The following is a 15,127-nucleotide window of genomic DNA, read 5'->3' on the forward strand; positions in this document are numbered from 1 at the left end:
TTATACATTGGAACAAATTTTCTCCCCAGCCTCATGGCAACAATCTTTTGAATCATTAAGCAGTGTGTCTTGCCATGGATATACAATTATTGGTTTTTTCTCCTAGAAGTTACTCAATGCCTTTTGCAAAATTCAAGCTGTTGTTTGACTCTCTGGAAACTGAGCTGGAAGGAGGCAGAGGGCAGCTGAAGTGTCATACTTCAGCTATTAGCTCTAGGACAGGAAGAAACCTGTGCAGGATGGTGGCTGTGGCTCAACTTTTATTTTTTTTCTATTTAAAAAGACGAAGAGAAAAGAATATTTACAGCCCTGGCCAGCGCAGTGTACTCGCAAAGTGACAATTAGAGAAAAAGGAGGAATAACCCATTTTATTCTAAGCAGCAGCTGCTCCCATGGCTGCTTCAGAGAAGCTGTCATTTGTCCTGAAATTTTCATGAGCCAGTGTGTGGTGTTTGCACTGCCTGGGGCCTCTCTTTGCAAGGAGCCTGATTGCATCCATCAAGCTCCTTGTGCTCGAGTGCAGGGGCCACGAGCACAGCACTGGGCACAGCACGTGTGGAGGGACAAAACTGTTAGAAAGTGCGCTTTGCTGGGATAAAAAGGGAAGAGCTGCACATCAGATTGCTCCCTGCCATCTTCAAGACACTGACCCAGCATTGGTGCAATAAATAATCTGTATTTTGCCAGAAAGGTGGCAGAATGGGAAGGACCAGGAGATGCATTAGGGGTTTGCCATGTGTGATACCAGTCTTTGCATAGAGGTCGGTGCTCTGTACAGCTGTATTTAATGTAAATTTTTCTGTGTTTGTTTGGTTTTTTAAACTAATTAAAAGTTTTAACTAACTCCTTAAAAGAATTTTTATGTTCCACTAAGCTTTTAGGAAGATGGACACCTTTGGGGACATTTCATTCCAAAATACAGACCAGCAGGTGTGAAGCTGATGAGCAGCCTGCTTGGCAGAGGACTGGGGGAAGAGCAGCCTCCCCACTTAAGGCTCTGCAGCTTTTCCTTCCCTCACAGGGCTGCTGGAGCTGCTGTGGTTGCTGCAGGTGCCTCCCACTGCATTGCTGTAAAGCAGCTGCAGGATTCAGGGATGATCTGTCTCCATCATCCCTGCTGAAACCAAACCACCACTTAATCCAGATCATTTGACATTCAGAGAATAATCAGCTATTTCCTGTTCCATTAATTTAACTATAATGGCTTGGAGGACATGGTGATCATTTCAGAGTTTTGGAAGTTTCTTCTGAGTTCTTCACACAAGGTCTTCTTTTACCATTGCTCTTTTTACAGGAATAATAAATAAGTTACTTTGGCTGATACTGCAAATATAGTGTTTGATACTGTAAATGTTCACACTGAGAAGTTCAAGGTCAATGGTGCTCAGAAAAAGATAGTTCTGGAGAATAATGTGAGTATAATGTTCCTGGGCTCACCGGGTGCTGTCCTTTGTAGGCTGACCCCAGGATAATCCTCCCAGCAGATATTTGGAAACGCAGCCACATCCATATAGAGCAGCGTTATTTTTTCATTTCAGTGTCCAGCTGAACGACTTTCTGTGTGCTTGCAGACGTGGATGAGTGTGCAGAGGGCAGTGCCAGGTGTGCCCATCGCTGTGTGAACACCCCGGGCTCCTTCAGCTGTGCCTGCAGCCCCGGCTTCGAGCTGGGCGCGGACGGGCGGCGCTGCTACCGTGAGTGACCCTGCCCAGCCCTGCTCCTCTTCCTCTCCTCTCTGCTCCCTGCCAGGCCTCACTTCTGATTCTCTGGGATTTCCATCCCCAGCAGAGGAAATGTATGCAAAAGATCAGCCTTAATACTGTTTTCTTCCTCTGCTGCTGCTGCTGGGTTTGCAGGGTGACGCGTTCCTAAGCCTGTGTTCACAGACCTTAATTACTGCCTTTCAAAGAGCAAATAGCCCTGTTGGTTTATCTTCAGAGCCTGGTGAATTCTGCTGCAGAGCCACCAGAATGCTGCTGTTCTGTGAAATGTATTCATTCCTGCCCTCCTCCTCCTTCTGCCAGCTTTCTTACAGACCTGATGCAAGAGAAAACCAACACGATGTTCTGCTCTTGTCTTTACCTGTCTGGGTTTGCTTATGTTTCTCCTGAGATTACTGACACTGTTAAGAGGATGCTTTAAAAAAACAAAAAAAGGCAACAAAAAAAGAAAGATTTGGGATGAAAAACTAGTTGAACAACTCAAACTTCCCAAGCTAAAGCGAGCCCTGTTGTCTTTCCTCACATGCTTACCTCCTGCCAGCGGGGTTTCTTAATCAACGCAGCTTTTCTGGAGAGGGGGACTGACTCCCAGTGCTGCTAGCTGATAGGTGATCCCTGGCCTGCCCTTGAGGGCAAATTTAGATTAATAAAAGAGGTGATGTGGAAGAGTTGGGGTTATTATGGACCTAACATAAGCTCCCTGGAATGCAGACAAAAGCATGACCTGTTTTAGCAGAGAGGTGGGCAAAGATCATTCAATCTAATAATACTGTGCAAGAGCTTTCAGCAGAGCTTCCTTAGGAAAATATGCTGCATGCCAGAGAATGAGTGCTTTATTTAAGAATGTGTGTGTAAGAAATAGTTATTAAGAATGAAATCCAGTTTCAAGGCATTAACATAGATTAAAAACAAAACCCAATTATGTGGGAGATATCCTGTGGAGTTATTTCATAGGTGATGGGGAACTGTGAGTAGTGCAATGGCAGAGGAAATGTGATTAACATATAGATATGAAATCTTCTGTCATAGGCATAAAAAAGAGGTTTAGACCACTTAGATTTCATTGTGCTTTTCTGATAATAATTTTTCTGGATGTTCAGCAGATCTCAGGGGATGGTGATTCTCTGTTCCTCATGTACAATATTGCAGAGCAAACAATAAAAATAAAAACATTCTGCATATATTTATGATCAGGATTATCCCAGTGTTTGAGCAATTTACAATCTTTGTTTATTCTTTCATTTCCCCAGTGGCTGGGGAAGAGCTGGTATTTCAGTTTTACTGATGAAGAGCTGGGACAATGTAAATGATGAAGATTGTGTATGAAGTCAGATTCTGCATTTAATTGCTGGGTTTACTAAATCCCAGCTTAACACACTGGACAGGAGACCAGGGAGATTTCTTCTCCCTGGTGCAAATAATCACACTATGCATGAGATGTAGAGATATTTATTCTCTTAATTTATACCCTCTTCCAGCTGGAATTACATTTCTTGTTGGCAAGCAGGTTTCTCCCAGGGGAAGGACCAGACCCCAGCAGCACAGATATGTCTGGGGAAATTCTGTGCCAGATCTGATGGCCAACACTCCAAGCTGGGCTGTTTCTGGAAGTACAGTGGCTCCTTTAGGAAGGGTGTTTCTCAGTTTCCCTACAGAGTAGGAGAAATTATTTCCTCTCTAAATAGCTCTGTAAGAAAAACTGGCTAATCCATTGTGAAAAACTTCATAACTGACCCAGTGGTTTCTTTGCATCCTGGAGAAATCATCTGATGAAGTAGCTGGGTGGCAATGAGGTGGCCAGGTGTTCCATTTTTTCATATGAAGGAAAAGGCCAGGATGTTCTGAGGACATGAAATGGCCAGGATGTTCTGAGGACTGTCCAGTCCAGCCCCATGAGGAGGACATGGAAGTCTGTGAGGGTAAAGGGAGCTGGCAGTGGCACTGTACCACCCTGTAGGGGACAAAGTCTCAGCAGAGGAGCTGCTGTGTCCCCCTGGAAGGGACATCCAACAACCAAAACCTGGAGGTCGTTTTGCATTGTTGCTGGGTGTCCATTTCACCAGCAGGACTCTGCTTAGGAAGCTTCAGTGCCTTTGTGCTTGGGGGATGTTTCAGAACCCAGCTCTTTGCCATTGTCATGCAAAACTCCAAGCTGCTCTTTGGGAAGTGCATCAGGCTGGGTTGGGGGACACCACCTGGGCTCCTCAGATGCTTCTGCTCCTCCTTTGGGGCAAAGCATAAAGCTGAGGAAAGCTGGGAAGGCTCCTGTAGCAGGTGGTTGCTGAGCACCGAACCAGCTTCACATGGCTGAATTTGGAAGCATCCACTGCTGAGACACAAACACCTGGAGCTCAGTGACTCCAAAGGTTGCTCTTGCGGGGTGGGGCTGTGAGCTGGTTACACTCACTGCTACAGCGCTCCTGGCTGCTGTTTTACATCCTTCGGGCTTGCTTTTTAACTCCCTTCTGATTTACTTCATCCAGGCATCGAGATGGAAATCGTGGACAGCTGCCGGGACGGGAACGGCGGCTGCGAGCACGGCTGCGAGCACACGGCAGCGGGACCGCGCTGCTCCTGCCCCCGCGGGCACCGCCTGGCCGGGGACGGCAAAGCCTGCACAGGTATCCGAGCTGGGGGAGAGCCTGCACGGGTAACAACACCTGCACGGGTAACCCGGGATGAGGGAGAGCCTGCACAGGTAACAACACCTGCACAGGTGACCCGAGATGGGGGCAAAACCGGCACAGGTAACAACCCCTGCACAGGTATCCGAGCTGGGGGAGAGCCTGTACAGGTAACAAAACCTGCAGAGGTAACAACACCTGCACAGGTATCCGAGCTGGGGGAGAGCCTGCACAGGTAACAAAACCTGCACAGGTAACCTGGGATGGGGGCAAAACCGGCACAGGTAACCCGAGATGGGGGCAAAAATGGCACAGGTAACAAAACCTGCACAGGTAACCTGAAATGAGAGCAAAACCTGCACAGGTAACCCGAGATGGGGGCAAAACCTGCACAGGTAACCTGAGATGGGGGCAGAACCTGAACAGGTAACCTGAAATGGGGAAAAACCTGCACAGGTAACCTGAGATGGGGGCAGAACCTGCACAGGTAACCTGAAATGGGGAAAAACCTGCACAGGTAACCTGAGATGGGGGCAGAACCTGCACAGGTAACAAAACCTGCACAGGTAACCTGAGATGGGGGAAAAAACCTGCACAGGTAACCCAAGATGGGAGCAAAACCTGCACAGGTAACAAAACCTGTGCAGGTACCTGAAATGGGGAAAAACCTGCACAGGTAAACCGAGATGGGGCAAAACCTGCACAGGTAACCCCAGCTGGGAGTTAAACTTGCACAAGTAACCCTAAATGGGGGCAAAACCTGCACAGGTAACCCGAGCAGGGGGAAAAACCTGCACAGGTAACCTAGGAGCGGGCTGGGATGGGTCCCCAAAGAGGGCAGGGAGTGGCAATAACAAAACAACAACTAAATAAACAGTTTAGTGCAATACAACACTGCATGGCCTGCTGCCATGGCTGTGTCTCACCTCGAGCAGCCCAAACATCACAGAGCTGACTTTGTTTGCCTTCCCCTCTCAGCTGGTGGCTGAGAGCAGCAGCACAAGTGTTCCCAAGTGCTGCTTGCACAAACTGCACTTGGTGCTCCAGAGCCTGCTGTGTTTCCATCAGATTTGCTCAGTGATGAGGTTACACTGCTGCCTGTGAGAAGTCTCACTTTGTTGCTTTCACCTCCCGAGTTAGATTTGGGTTTATTTTGAGACATAAGTTTAAAAATTCATTCATGTTTTAAGCAATTCTACTATGAGATTCTTTTTGTGTGTGTGTGTTTGTTTTATGTTTTTGTTTTGTTTATGGCTTTTGTCATGCAAAATGTATCTCATTCTGCTTTGGGCTTGCTGTCAGTATGCCATTACAATTTTTAAGAATAGCCAGGAAGAGAGGGGGAATGGAAAAAGGAGCAGGCACCACAAAGCAGTGCAGGGAGATATGAGATGATGAGAAGAGGTAGAGAGTGGGAGCACTGATGAGTGTGAGAGGCATTACAGACAAAAGGAGTCTTGCAAGGAAAAAAAGCCAAGTGCAGGAGAGAGGAGGAGCAGGGGAGGAGGGAAGCACCAAGGGCTGCAAGGGCGGGTGATGATGGAGCTTAAAAAGCAAAACCAGAAGAAGTTTGGGAGGCAGATTTGGAGCCAGAGCCTCACAGGGGTGGGTGGGTTGCACAGTCTTGTCTGTACAGCTGACAGGAGGCAAAGCAGCCTGCTGCCCACACCCCAGCTCAGTGCCCTGCTGCTGGGGAGTTCAGAGGGAAGCAGATACTCCAGACACAGCAAGGGAAGGGGGAGAACACAGAGGAGGGCTGAAGACGTGAAAAGTTGCTCTTAACAGCAAAAATCTCCTTTTTGTGGGATGCGGATTTTGCATTCCTGCACAAATATGGGGCTGTTGCTGGAGCCCCGAGTGAGGCGTCACCTGATGTACTGCAGAGGAGCTCAGCTTGTGACATTTCTGGAAAACACTGCCTTCAAATAACCTGCATTAATCATTTTCACACTGACCTCCTCACCTCGATTGATTAATTACATTTTCTTTCTCCTGTCCGTGTTTCCTCATAAAGTTGGTGCTCCTTCCAAGGTTAATTGAGACACTGACCTTTCCTATCTGCAGCTGCTCAGCCAGGCCACGTTCAGAAGCATTTTGCAGACTCAGCATTGACAAGGTGGCCCTTGGATGGCCACTGACCTGCTCAGCAGCCTGACAGCAGCCAGGAGCCTGCAGTGCACAGATAACAGCTCAGCTCTCCTATCTAATCACCAGAGCAGTGGTGTCAATGATACCAATTTCTGAGCAGGCACAGAGCAGGAGGAGGCAGCAGGAAATCAGTTTCCAGAAGCTGCAGCTGAACCTTCCAGGCTGCTGCTGTCCAGCAAGGGCCTGGGTGGATCAGAGCATGGGTAGTTTGCATTGAGTAAGGTTGAATGTAGAGAAGGTCTAAATAGTCAAATGTAGGTTGCTGTTAAACAGAATGTTTTTGAGGGCTGGTGGGTCCTTGCTGTTGTCTCTTCATAGAACCATAGAATATTCTGAGTTGGAAGGGACACACAAGGATCATTGAGTCCAACAATCCCACCCTGTACATCCCTGAGAGCATTGTCCAAACCTCTGGAGCTCTGGCAGCCTCAGGGCTGTGCCAATTCCCTGGGCAGTGCCCAGCACCCTCTGGGTTGGCGGAAGAACCTTTTCTGATATCCAACCTGACACAACTCTAACCATTCCCGTGGGTCCTATCCTTGATGCCAGCTGGTGTTTGTAAGTCCCCTCAGGGCAGCTCAGACTTGGAGAGGAGATGCCTCTCCCAGGACATGGACGGTCCTGGCTGCTATGGGGGAAGGTAGAAGGCAGCTGCTGTAGGGATTCAGGATTCAGATGGGGGAAGGGAGAAGGCAGTGGCTGTCAGGATTCAGGATTCAGACAGTGAATGTCTGAATTTATGTGCTTGAAGGAAGGTGCAAAGCAGCAAGTGCTGCAGCACAAAAGCTCTCAGGAGCGCTGTGGCAGCAGCTGGGGGAGTCTCAAGGGCTGAACCTTTCCTTGCAGACGTGGACGAGTGTGAGACTGGGGAGTCCTGCTGCTCCCAGTTCTGCATCAACTACGCGGGGGGCTACGAGTGTGCCTGCAAGGCGGGGTTCCAGCTCAGCGCCGACGGCTGCTCCTGTGATGGTGAGCTAGGCCGGGCTGGGATGGCCTGGGCTGGGATGGGCTCAAATGGGCTGGGCCGGGCCTGGCTGGGCTAGGCTGGGCCGAACTGGGCTGGACTGAGCTGGGCTGGGCAGGGTTGGGCTTCAAGGCACCTAAAGGTCACCTCATTCCACCCCTGCTGTGAGCAGGGACACCTCCCACTAGACCAGGCTAGAGTGGATATTTTTGCCCCCGGCAAAGGGAGAGAAATAAGGCGTCTGACTCCATCTTGTCAGAAAGCTAATTAGTTACTTTATTATACTATATTATTCTATACTATATTACATTACATCTAAACTGAATCTGCAAGCACTCCACTGCACTGAATCTCGTGACTGTCAGCCCACAGTCCCGACACACACACACACCTGGCCCTGATAGGCCAAAGAAACAAAACACCATCACTCTGGGTAAACAATCTCCGTATTGCATTCTGCTTTGGCACAACACAGGCACAGCAAATGAGTTAAGAATTGTGTTTTCTTTCTCTGAGGTTCAGAGAATGGGAAACCCAGAAATAGTCTTGGGAAGAATTGTGCCTTGCATTTCTCTGTGAAGAGCAATGTGGTGACACCAGGCTGCTCCAAGCCCCGTCCAACCTGACCTGGAACACATCCAGGGATGGAGCAGCCACAGCTTCTCTGGGCAACCAGGGCCTTACCACCCTCACAGGGAAGAATTCCTTCCTAATATCCAGTCTAAACCTTCCCTTTGTTAGTCTAAAGCCATTCCCACTTGTCCTGCATCATTCCATGCCCTTGTCAAAACTCTTTTGGTACCAATGGCTCGGTCTTACTAATCACAGCCCAGGGTAGAAGAAATGCTGTCAAAGCCCTTCGCAGGGCTTTGTGGGCACTGCCCTAATGAGAGTCACTGACCCTATGCCAGCTTTGCTGGTAAGGTTTTTACAAATGTGTAATTTCCTCTTTGTGAGGCTGGAATACAGGAATAACCCAGCATCAAATGTGGGGATGTGGGAGAGGAGCCAGCAGAGAGAAACTTTCCCTCCTCTCTCCATGGACACTGTATACTGATGTGTGTTAAAACACTCCTTCCACAAAAAAAAGAGCCCTCAAAATAACTGAAGGATCAACTGAGCTTAACAGCTTAAAGCATATGTTTTCACTCAAGACAAAAACATCAGTGAAATAATCGGCTCCCTGTAGCCCTGAAATGTTTTCATACCTCCAATACCAGAGAGAAACGGAGAGCTCCAAAACACATAAGAAAAATTGTGTTTTCTTATGTACAGAATAATTTGTCAGATACAGCTGGGCACAGCATGGGCTCTGCAAGCAGAAGTACTTGTTCCTAATCACCATTTATGTCTGGATTTTCTAGATGTGGATGAATGTCGTCTGGATAATGGCAACTGTGACCATTTCTGTGTGAATTCCCTGGGGTCCTACGAATGTGCCTGTAAGGAGGGTTACAGGCTTGGGGACAGCAGATGGGCCTGCGTGGGTGAGTTCTTCTCAAAATCTGAGGGCCATTAAGCACTTCCCACTGATTTAAAAAGTGATTTTTGGAGCAGAGATTTCCACAGATCCTGGGATTTTGGGAGCCCAACTTGAGCCATCTCTGAACGTGGCCAGGATAGGGCTACGTGCAGTGTGTGGATCCAAGTTCATCCTCCAGTAATGGCTTTTGCCAAAGATTAATGGCAGATGAACATGTAAATCCGCTGGACACGTTAGAAAACCTAAAGCTCCTGGTTTAGAAATTAATACTATTTTGACACTTTTCTTGCACTATTTGATGAAGTTTAACATCCTGTGGGAAAAAAAAAAAGTAGCCAGATTTTTCTTTGATCAACCAGGGCAACTTTTCCATTAGTCAGTGATGTTATTCTGGATTTCTGCCAGTGTAACCAGTCCAGAGTTTAGCAGAGCAACTCAGCTTTATAACCAAGTTTAGCAACTGCTAAACCTTAACCCAGAGTTTGATATTCTAACCAACACCAAAAAGAAAGCCAACTGATTTCCCGTCATTTTAAGGCCCAGGTTTTCATGTTTCTTAAAATAAATTGCACAGCTGGCCTCACTTTCTATTTGTCATCTCCAAAACGAGCAAGAGTAATGACCTTCATTAGCTAAAAATAATCTCAAACTTCAAGTGAGGAAAATGAATCTCCTCATTTAATTTTGATTCTCCAGGAGTAGAGTTTTTTTTTTTTTTTTTCCAGAAGAAGAAAAAGGGAAAGATGGGGTGGGGAGGGTGTCTCCCATTTCCTGTCTATTTTCTTTTTTGGATAGCAGGAACTCTGTGAGAAAATGCCTGGGCTGGGACCGCTGGGCAGAGGTGTGACTTGAACATCTAAAGGCATCATAATAGTAAGAAAAGATGTAGATGAGAGGGGGTGGAGGCGGGCTGGGGTGCTGATGGCTGTGTTTGTCCATCCCTAGGCGCGGAGGAGGCCGATGCAGAGGAGGCAGCAGGGCTGGCTGGTGCCCCGGGGCTGCAGTTCCGAGGGCCCCCCCAGCTGCTGCACCTCGCCCTCGGGGCCCTGGCCGAGGATGGAGACCCCCGAGAAGAGCTCACCCTGGTGCACAGGGTTGGTGAGTGACCAGCAGGGCCCTGAGCCAGCACTGCAACCTGGGGGGATCGTCCTGGGGGAGGATTTGGGGCTGGGCTGGTGGGGCTCAGCGTCAGGAGTGTTAATCCTGCATCCTGCCTGTCTCCATCCCAAATGGGACATGTTTGAGGAGCCAGGAGGTGCCTGGATGCTTTGGGAGGGAGGCAGGGGAGGAGTGAGCAGCACAGGCTCCTTGGAAAGCAGGGTGTCTGCCCAGAGCCCAGGCAGCAGCCACAGAGAGCTCGTCATGCCAGGGCTGAGAGGATGGCATGGCTTATAACCTGGGGAAACTCCCTTCCTCCTAGAGCTGGGAGCACGGGTCCCTGTTTACAAACTCTTTTATAACAACTGGAGGATTTTTGTTTAAGATATTTGCATTTCACCTGTGTTAAAAACAATCCTCTGAAGATTCAGGTTTCCCTTGACTCTCTGGGAAAAGCACCAACCCATCCACGTGTTGCTCAGCTCAAGTGGTGGCAAACAGCACAGGAGTGGGTGCAGGACAGCTTTGCACCCACCTGGGCTTTGCATGATTCCATCTTTCCACCCAAAGGTGAAAACTTCACAATTTTAGGGGTATTATGAGGTGAAACCCTGTGTTTGCTTTCTGCTGAGTGCTGGTGGATCACCAGGATTTCTTGCTTTTTTCTATGTGTGTCCTGTGATTTTTATATAAACTCTATAATTACCCATCTGAGGACTGTGCCCTACAGGCAAAAATCAGGAGCTAGTCTTGACTTTAATAAAAAAAATACCTTATTTTTGTGAACAAAACTGTTAAGACCCTCCCAAATCACACAGCATCAAGCCGGCCTCAACAACACTGATAACCAACTGGGAAACTGATAAATGAGATAACCACAGGCAAAATTATCAGGCCTAGAAACCACAATCAAATATTTATTGACCACTTTTTGCATGTTTTATTTATATTTAGCTACAGAAATTTGGGTATTATCAGTCACAGCTGAGCAGCTGCACTTTTTCTAAGGCTCAGGCTTTGCAGCATGTAGTGGTTTGTATGAAAAGGTGATGGAAAAAAGGAACTTTAAATGGTTTAGTAAGTTCTTTTACCTTCTAAATAGCAATTTACTCCTTGTGTTTTCAGACCTGGTTTTGTGCTGCTATCTGTATTATAAAAAAGCCTGCTTTAACAGTAAGCTGGTGCAAATAATTAAATATTTTCTCTAACTTTAATGACTTTTTATGATGGAAGCATGATGTTTTCAATGGTGGTCTGTATTCTTCTCCTGCAGTGTGAATTTGTACCCTTTTCTAAGTGGTAGCACTGGGATTCTGAATGTCCCTGAAAGCTTGGCCATTTGTTCAGCTGCAGAAAAGGGAACAGTTGGGTGCTCAGACCTAGAGGAAATCTGGCCTCTCACAGAAAACTGTTGGTGAAATGCAACCAGCCTGTAACTTACTGAAATAAGGCTGAATAAGCTGCCAGCTCACTTTCAGGTGCTGTTAAAAATCCCCTTCCAAAAAGCCTCCAGCCACAGCCATTAAGCCTTGAAGGCTCTAAACTGTGTGGATGAGATCTTCAATGCCACTGAAGTATTTTACCAGACAGTCGCTTTATTTTGCATGCCTGTCTCAATATACCCAACAAAGAGAATGTAAGGGTGGCAAGGGATAAAAGGAGGGTGGGGAAGGAGAGAAAAAAATGCATTTTCATATCGGGTTTCCTATATAAAAATCTTCATATCCATGAAGAGAAGAGACATGATAAATGTGTATTTTGCTTTGTTTTCCTAGAACACTCACACTGTGTGGTTGAAAATACCACTGAACTATGTTTAAATAGCACTATATCCATTTACTGCAATCAAACAACGGGGATAGGCTGGCAAGGGGAGAAGGAAAGTCCCAATAAATTCTTCTACTTATATACAATGTTATCAAGCATTAGGTGCAAATTCACTTTTTCTGAAGGCAAAACTCTTGCTTTTAAAAAGTAGCTCTTGGCTGAAGAATTATAGCATTTAGGGGAGCAAATTACAGCTAAACACCCGGCTTTCCTTGTACTTGGAGTCAGAAACACGAAGAGGGAAATTCAGGAATGCCCACTTCGCTGTGCCTTTTGTGCCAAACCAGCGGCGTTCACAACCCAGCCGTAGGTGAGAGCGTGTGGGAAGGTTTTTGTCCAGCTGCTCACTCAGCCCTGTGTGTTTCTTGCTGCTGGCAGTGTGCCTGGGTGACACGTTTGGCCAGGACTGCAGCCTGAGGTGTGAGGATTGCCTGCACGGGGGCCGCTGCAACAGCGAGCGCAGCGGCTGCGTCTGCCCGCCCGGCCGGGCTGGGCTCGTCTGCAACGAGAGTGAGTACAGGGCTGGCCGGGGGCTGACCCTCCTGCAGGGCCTCTGCAGGTGGACAGTGGGAGGAACCTCCTGTGCTTCTCACCTGTGGGGCTCCTGAAGGAGCACTGCTGTCTCATAACCAGATTTGTTGTGCTGGGGCATGGTGAATAGGAGCTGTAAGTGATGCTGCAGTACACAGAGGTCCCTGCGCTCCAGTGGAGGTCAGGACGGAATCATCCCTGTCCTGAGTATTTGGTGGTTGTTCGTTCCTATTTGCTTTGCTGCTAAAAGCTGCCAAGGTTTGCTGGCCATGCTTTGTTCCACAACCTGCCTTGGTGACTCCAGAAGTCTGTCCCAGAAGCTGGTGTGACAGCCTGGGTGGACATGTATGCTAAAATTGAGTTTTTCCATTGTAGCACCCCAAGACATTGCCTTTAAATATTTTTTTTCTTATGTTTTCCATTTCTTTTTCCTTATAATTCTTTTTATTATTAGCATCACTTTCTTGGAGCAGTTGATTTTTCACATTGGAAATGGTATTTTTCAGAATTCTGTTGCCAAGTCAGTGCCCTTTATAACAGGTTTTCAGTCTTCTTGCTCCTGTTTCCTGGCAGAAGATCTTTCTGATTCAGAAGTAGGTGTCAAAACCCATAGGAAAGAGAGTGGTGATTTCTTGATGTGCTGTTCTTCATCTGCAGTTTGGCAAAACTTGTCTGCTGCTTGTCTGAGACATCATACAGCAGATTTCCTCTTTGAGATGGGTCCCTCCATTTCGTGGTGTGTGACATGATGGCCCATCATTCTCAGAAAGTCTTTGCTGTCACTGGGGAGACAAAAAGTCGATGAAAATTTATTACTTGACATCAGTAGACAGCACTCTTCAGGTTAATTGCCATCAAGATTGTTTAGGAGACGTCATCACATGGACAGAAATGCAGAAAAATCAAGCAAGTGATTGAAACCAGCAGTCTGCCTGTGGTTATTTTGGGAGACTGATGGTGGGGTTGGTTTGTAAACTCTGGGGGCAGCTAAGAGAGTAGGAATGGGGAGGATTAAAAGGATAATTTCCAGTCTGTCTCCAACAGTTCAAGCTATCAAGTGAGGATATTCTTACTTCTGTCCCTGGTGTGCTGGTAGTTCAGGTGAGATTATAAAAATTTCAAGGCAGTATCCAAATTCTTTAGTTCATTTCATAAATAATAAAATTTATTATGTATATTTGCACTAGACATCCATGCATGTAGTCTAATGGAATTCACCTCTGGAATTTAAAGAAGTTTAATAGGACTGTGTTGTTGAGCTAAACCTGCTGTCTGATGAAGTCAGCAGGGACAGTGATAAACACAGTATCTAATCTGTATTAATTACTCATGTGTGATTGCTTTCACTCTTTTCTCTTGCATTTTTTAATATACAGCACAATTCATGGGTTTGGGGTGAGCAGGTTTAGGGTGAGCTAAAACAGCGGAGAAAACTGGAGCTAAATTTCTCTAATAATGCACTAAAGAAGCCGAATGGAAATTGATGTGAAATGTCAACTTTCTTAATGTACATTGATAAAACGTCAGTGAAATCAGATGACTCCAGCAACTGTATCCACTCAGGCAGCTCAGGCTGCAAACAGCAGAGCAGGGCTGCATCTCACAGTTTGCTTTTGCTGTTGTGGATCCATTGCTGCCCTGATTACCTGGGGAGTTTCAGAAACTACGTTTGAAAAACAAGATATTATTTTTATAATAGTGCTTGGGAGAGAAAAAAAAATGTTTAAAATATTCCTCTCCAAGTGTTCCAAGCTGTGCTCTGATGTTTAAGCTTTGGGCTTGACAGGCAATGGTTTTTGAGCCTGTGTTTTGTGGGGAGGGCAGCATGTGCTGGGGAGGGTTGGATACATGACAGTACTTCCCAAAACTTGGTTAATTCAATGTCCTTTGAGATGTTCTAGTAAATATCAGGTTGATGTCCTTTACAGAAGAGTATGACTTTGTTTAGAGCCTGCTCAACTAAAACTCTGTCCTTACTCAGTCTTCACAGAATCACAGAGACAATTAGGCTGGAAAAGACCTTTGCAGTCAAGCCCAACCTCTGACCCAATAACACCTTCCCAACCAGCCCATGGCACCGAGTGCCACACCCAGTCTCTTAAACACCTCCAGGGATGGTGATTCCACTAACTTACCAGGGCAACCCATTCCAGTGCCCAGTCATGCTCTCTGTGAGGAAATTCCTCTTGATATCAGACCTGAATCTCCCCTGGTGCAGCTTAAGGTTGTGTGCTCTTGCCCTGCTGCTGGCTGCCTGGCAGAGGAGATCCACCCCCACCTGGCTGCCCCCTCCTCTCAGGGAGCTGTAAGGAGCAATGAGGTCTCCATGAGTTCTCCAGGCTGAGCAAACCCAGCTCCCTCAGCTGCTCCTCACACCACCTGTGTCCCAGACCCTCCATCAGCCTTGCTGCCCTTCTCAGTGCCCAGAGCCTTGTTGTGCTTCCCTTAGAGCAGAGGGGAAGTGTTTCTTGCAGTGCTCACCCTCCCTGCTCTCTCCACAGCCTGTCCCCCCGGGACGTTCGGCAGAGGATGCGCCGGTGTCTGCCGGTGCCAGAACGGAGGCTGGTGTGACCCTGGCACAGGGCAGTGCCACTGCCCTCCTGGTGTGCTGGGCCAGCTCTGCGAGGATGGTATGGCTCCAGCTCTGCCTCAGCTCCCCACTTTTCCCCCCTGATCCTTTTTTAAGTAATGAGCAGAACAGAGGGTGAGACAAGCCAGTAGCAGTGAGGCT

The 15,127-nt window shown here is 47.4% G+C and overlaps 1 protein-coding gene across 1 annotated transcript in view; it reads left to right on the forward strand.

Moving 5' to 3' along the window:
* Window positions 1-15,127, forward strand: part of LOC131087754 (multiple epidermal growth factor-like domains protein 6) — a 192,240-nt gene that overhangs the window by 133,506 nt on the left and 43,607 nt on the right. The window contains exons 9-15 of the mRNA XM_058031609.1: window positions 1,572-1,694; window positions 4,205-4,342; window positions 7,340-7,462; window positions 8,822-8,944; window positions 9,886-10,038; window positions 12,244-12,375; window positions 14,898-15,026. Coding sequence (XP_057887592.1) covers window positions 1,572-1,694; window positions 4,205-4,342; window positions 7,340-7,462; window positions 8,822-8,944; window positions 9,886-10,038; window positions 12,244-12,375; window positions 14,898-15,026 — 921 coding nt within the window. The remainder of the gene's footprint in view (window positions 1-1,571; window positions 1,695-4,204; window positions 4,343-7,339; window positions 7,463-8,821; window positions 8,945-9,885; window positions 10,039-12,243; window positions 12,376-14,897; window positions 15,027-15,127) is intronic.

The sequence above is a fragment of the Melospiza georgiana genome, chromosome 10 (genome assembly GCF_028018845.1).
Source record: "Melospiza georgiana isolate bMelGeo1 chromosome 10, bMelGeo1.pri, whole genome shotgun sequence".
NCBI classification, from domain to species: domain Eukaryota; kingdom Metazoa; phylum Chordata; class Aves; order Passeriformes; family Passerellidae; genus Melospiza; species Melospiza georgiana.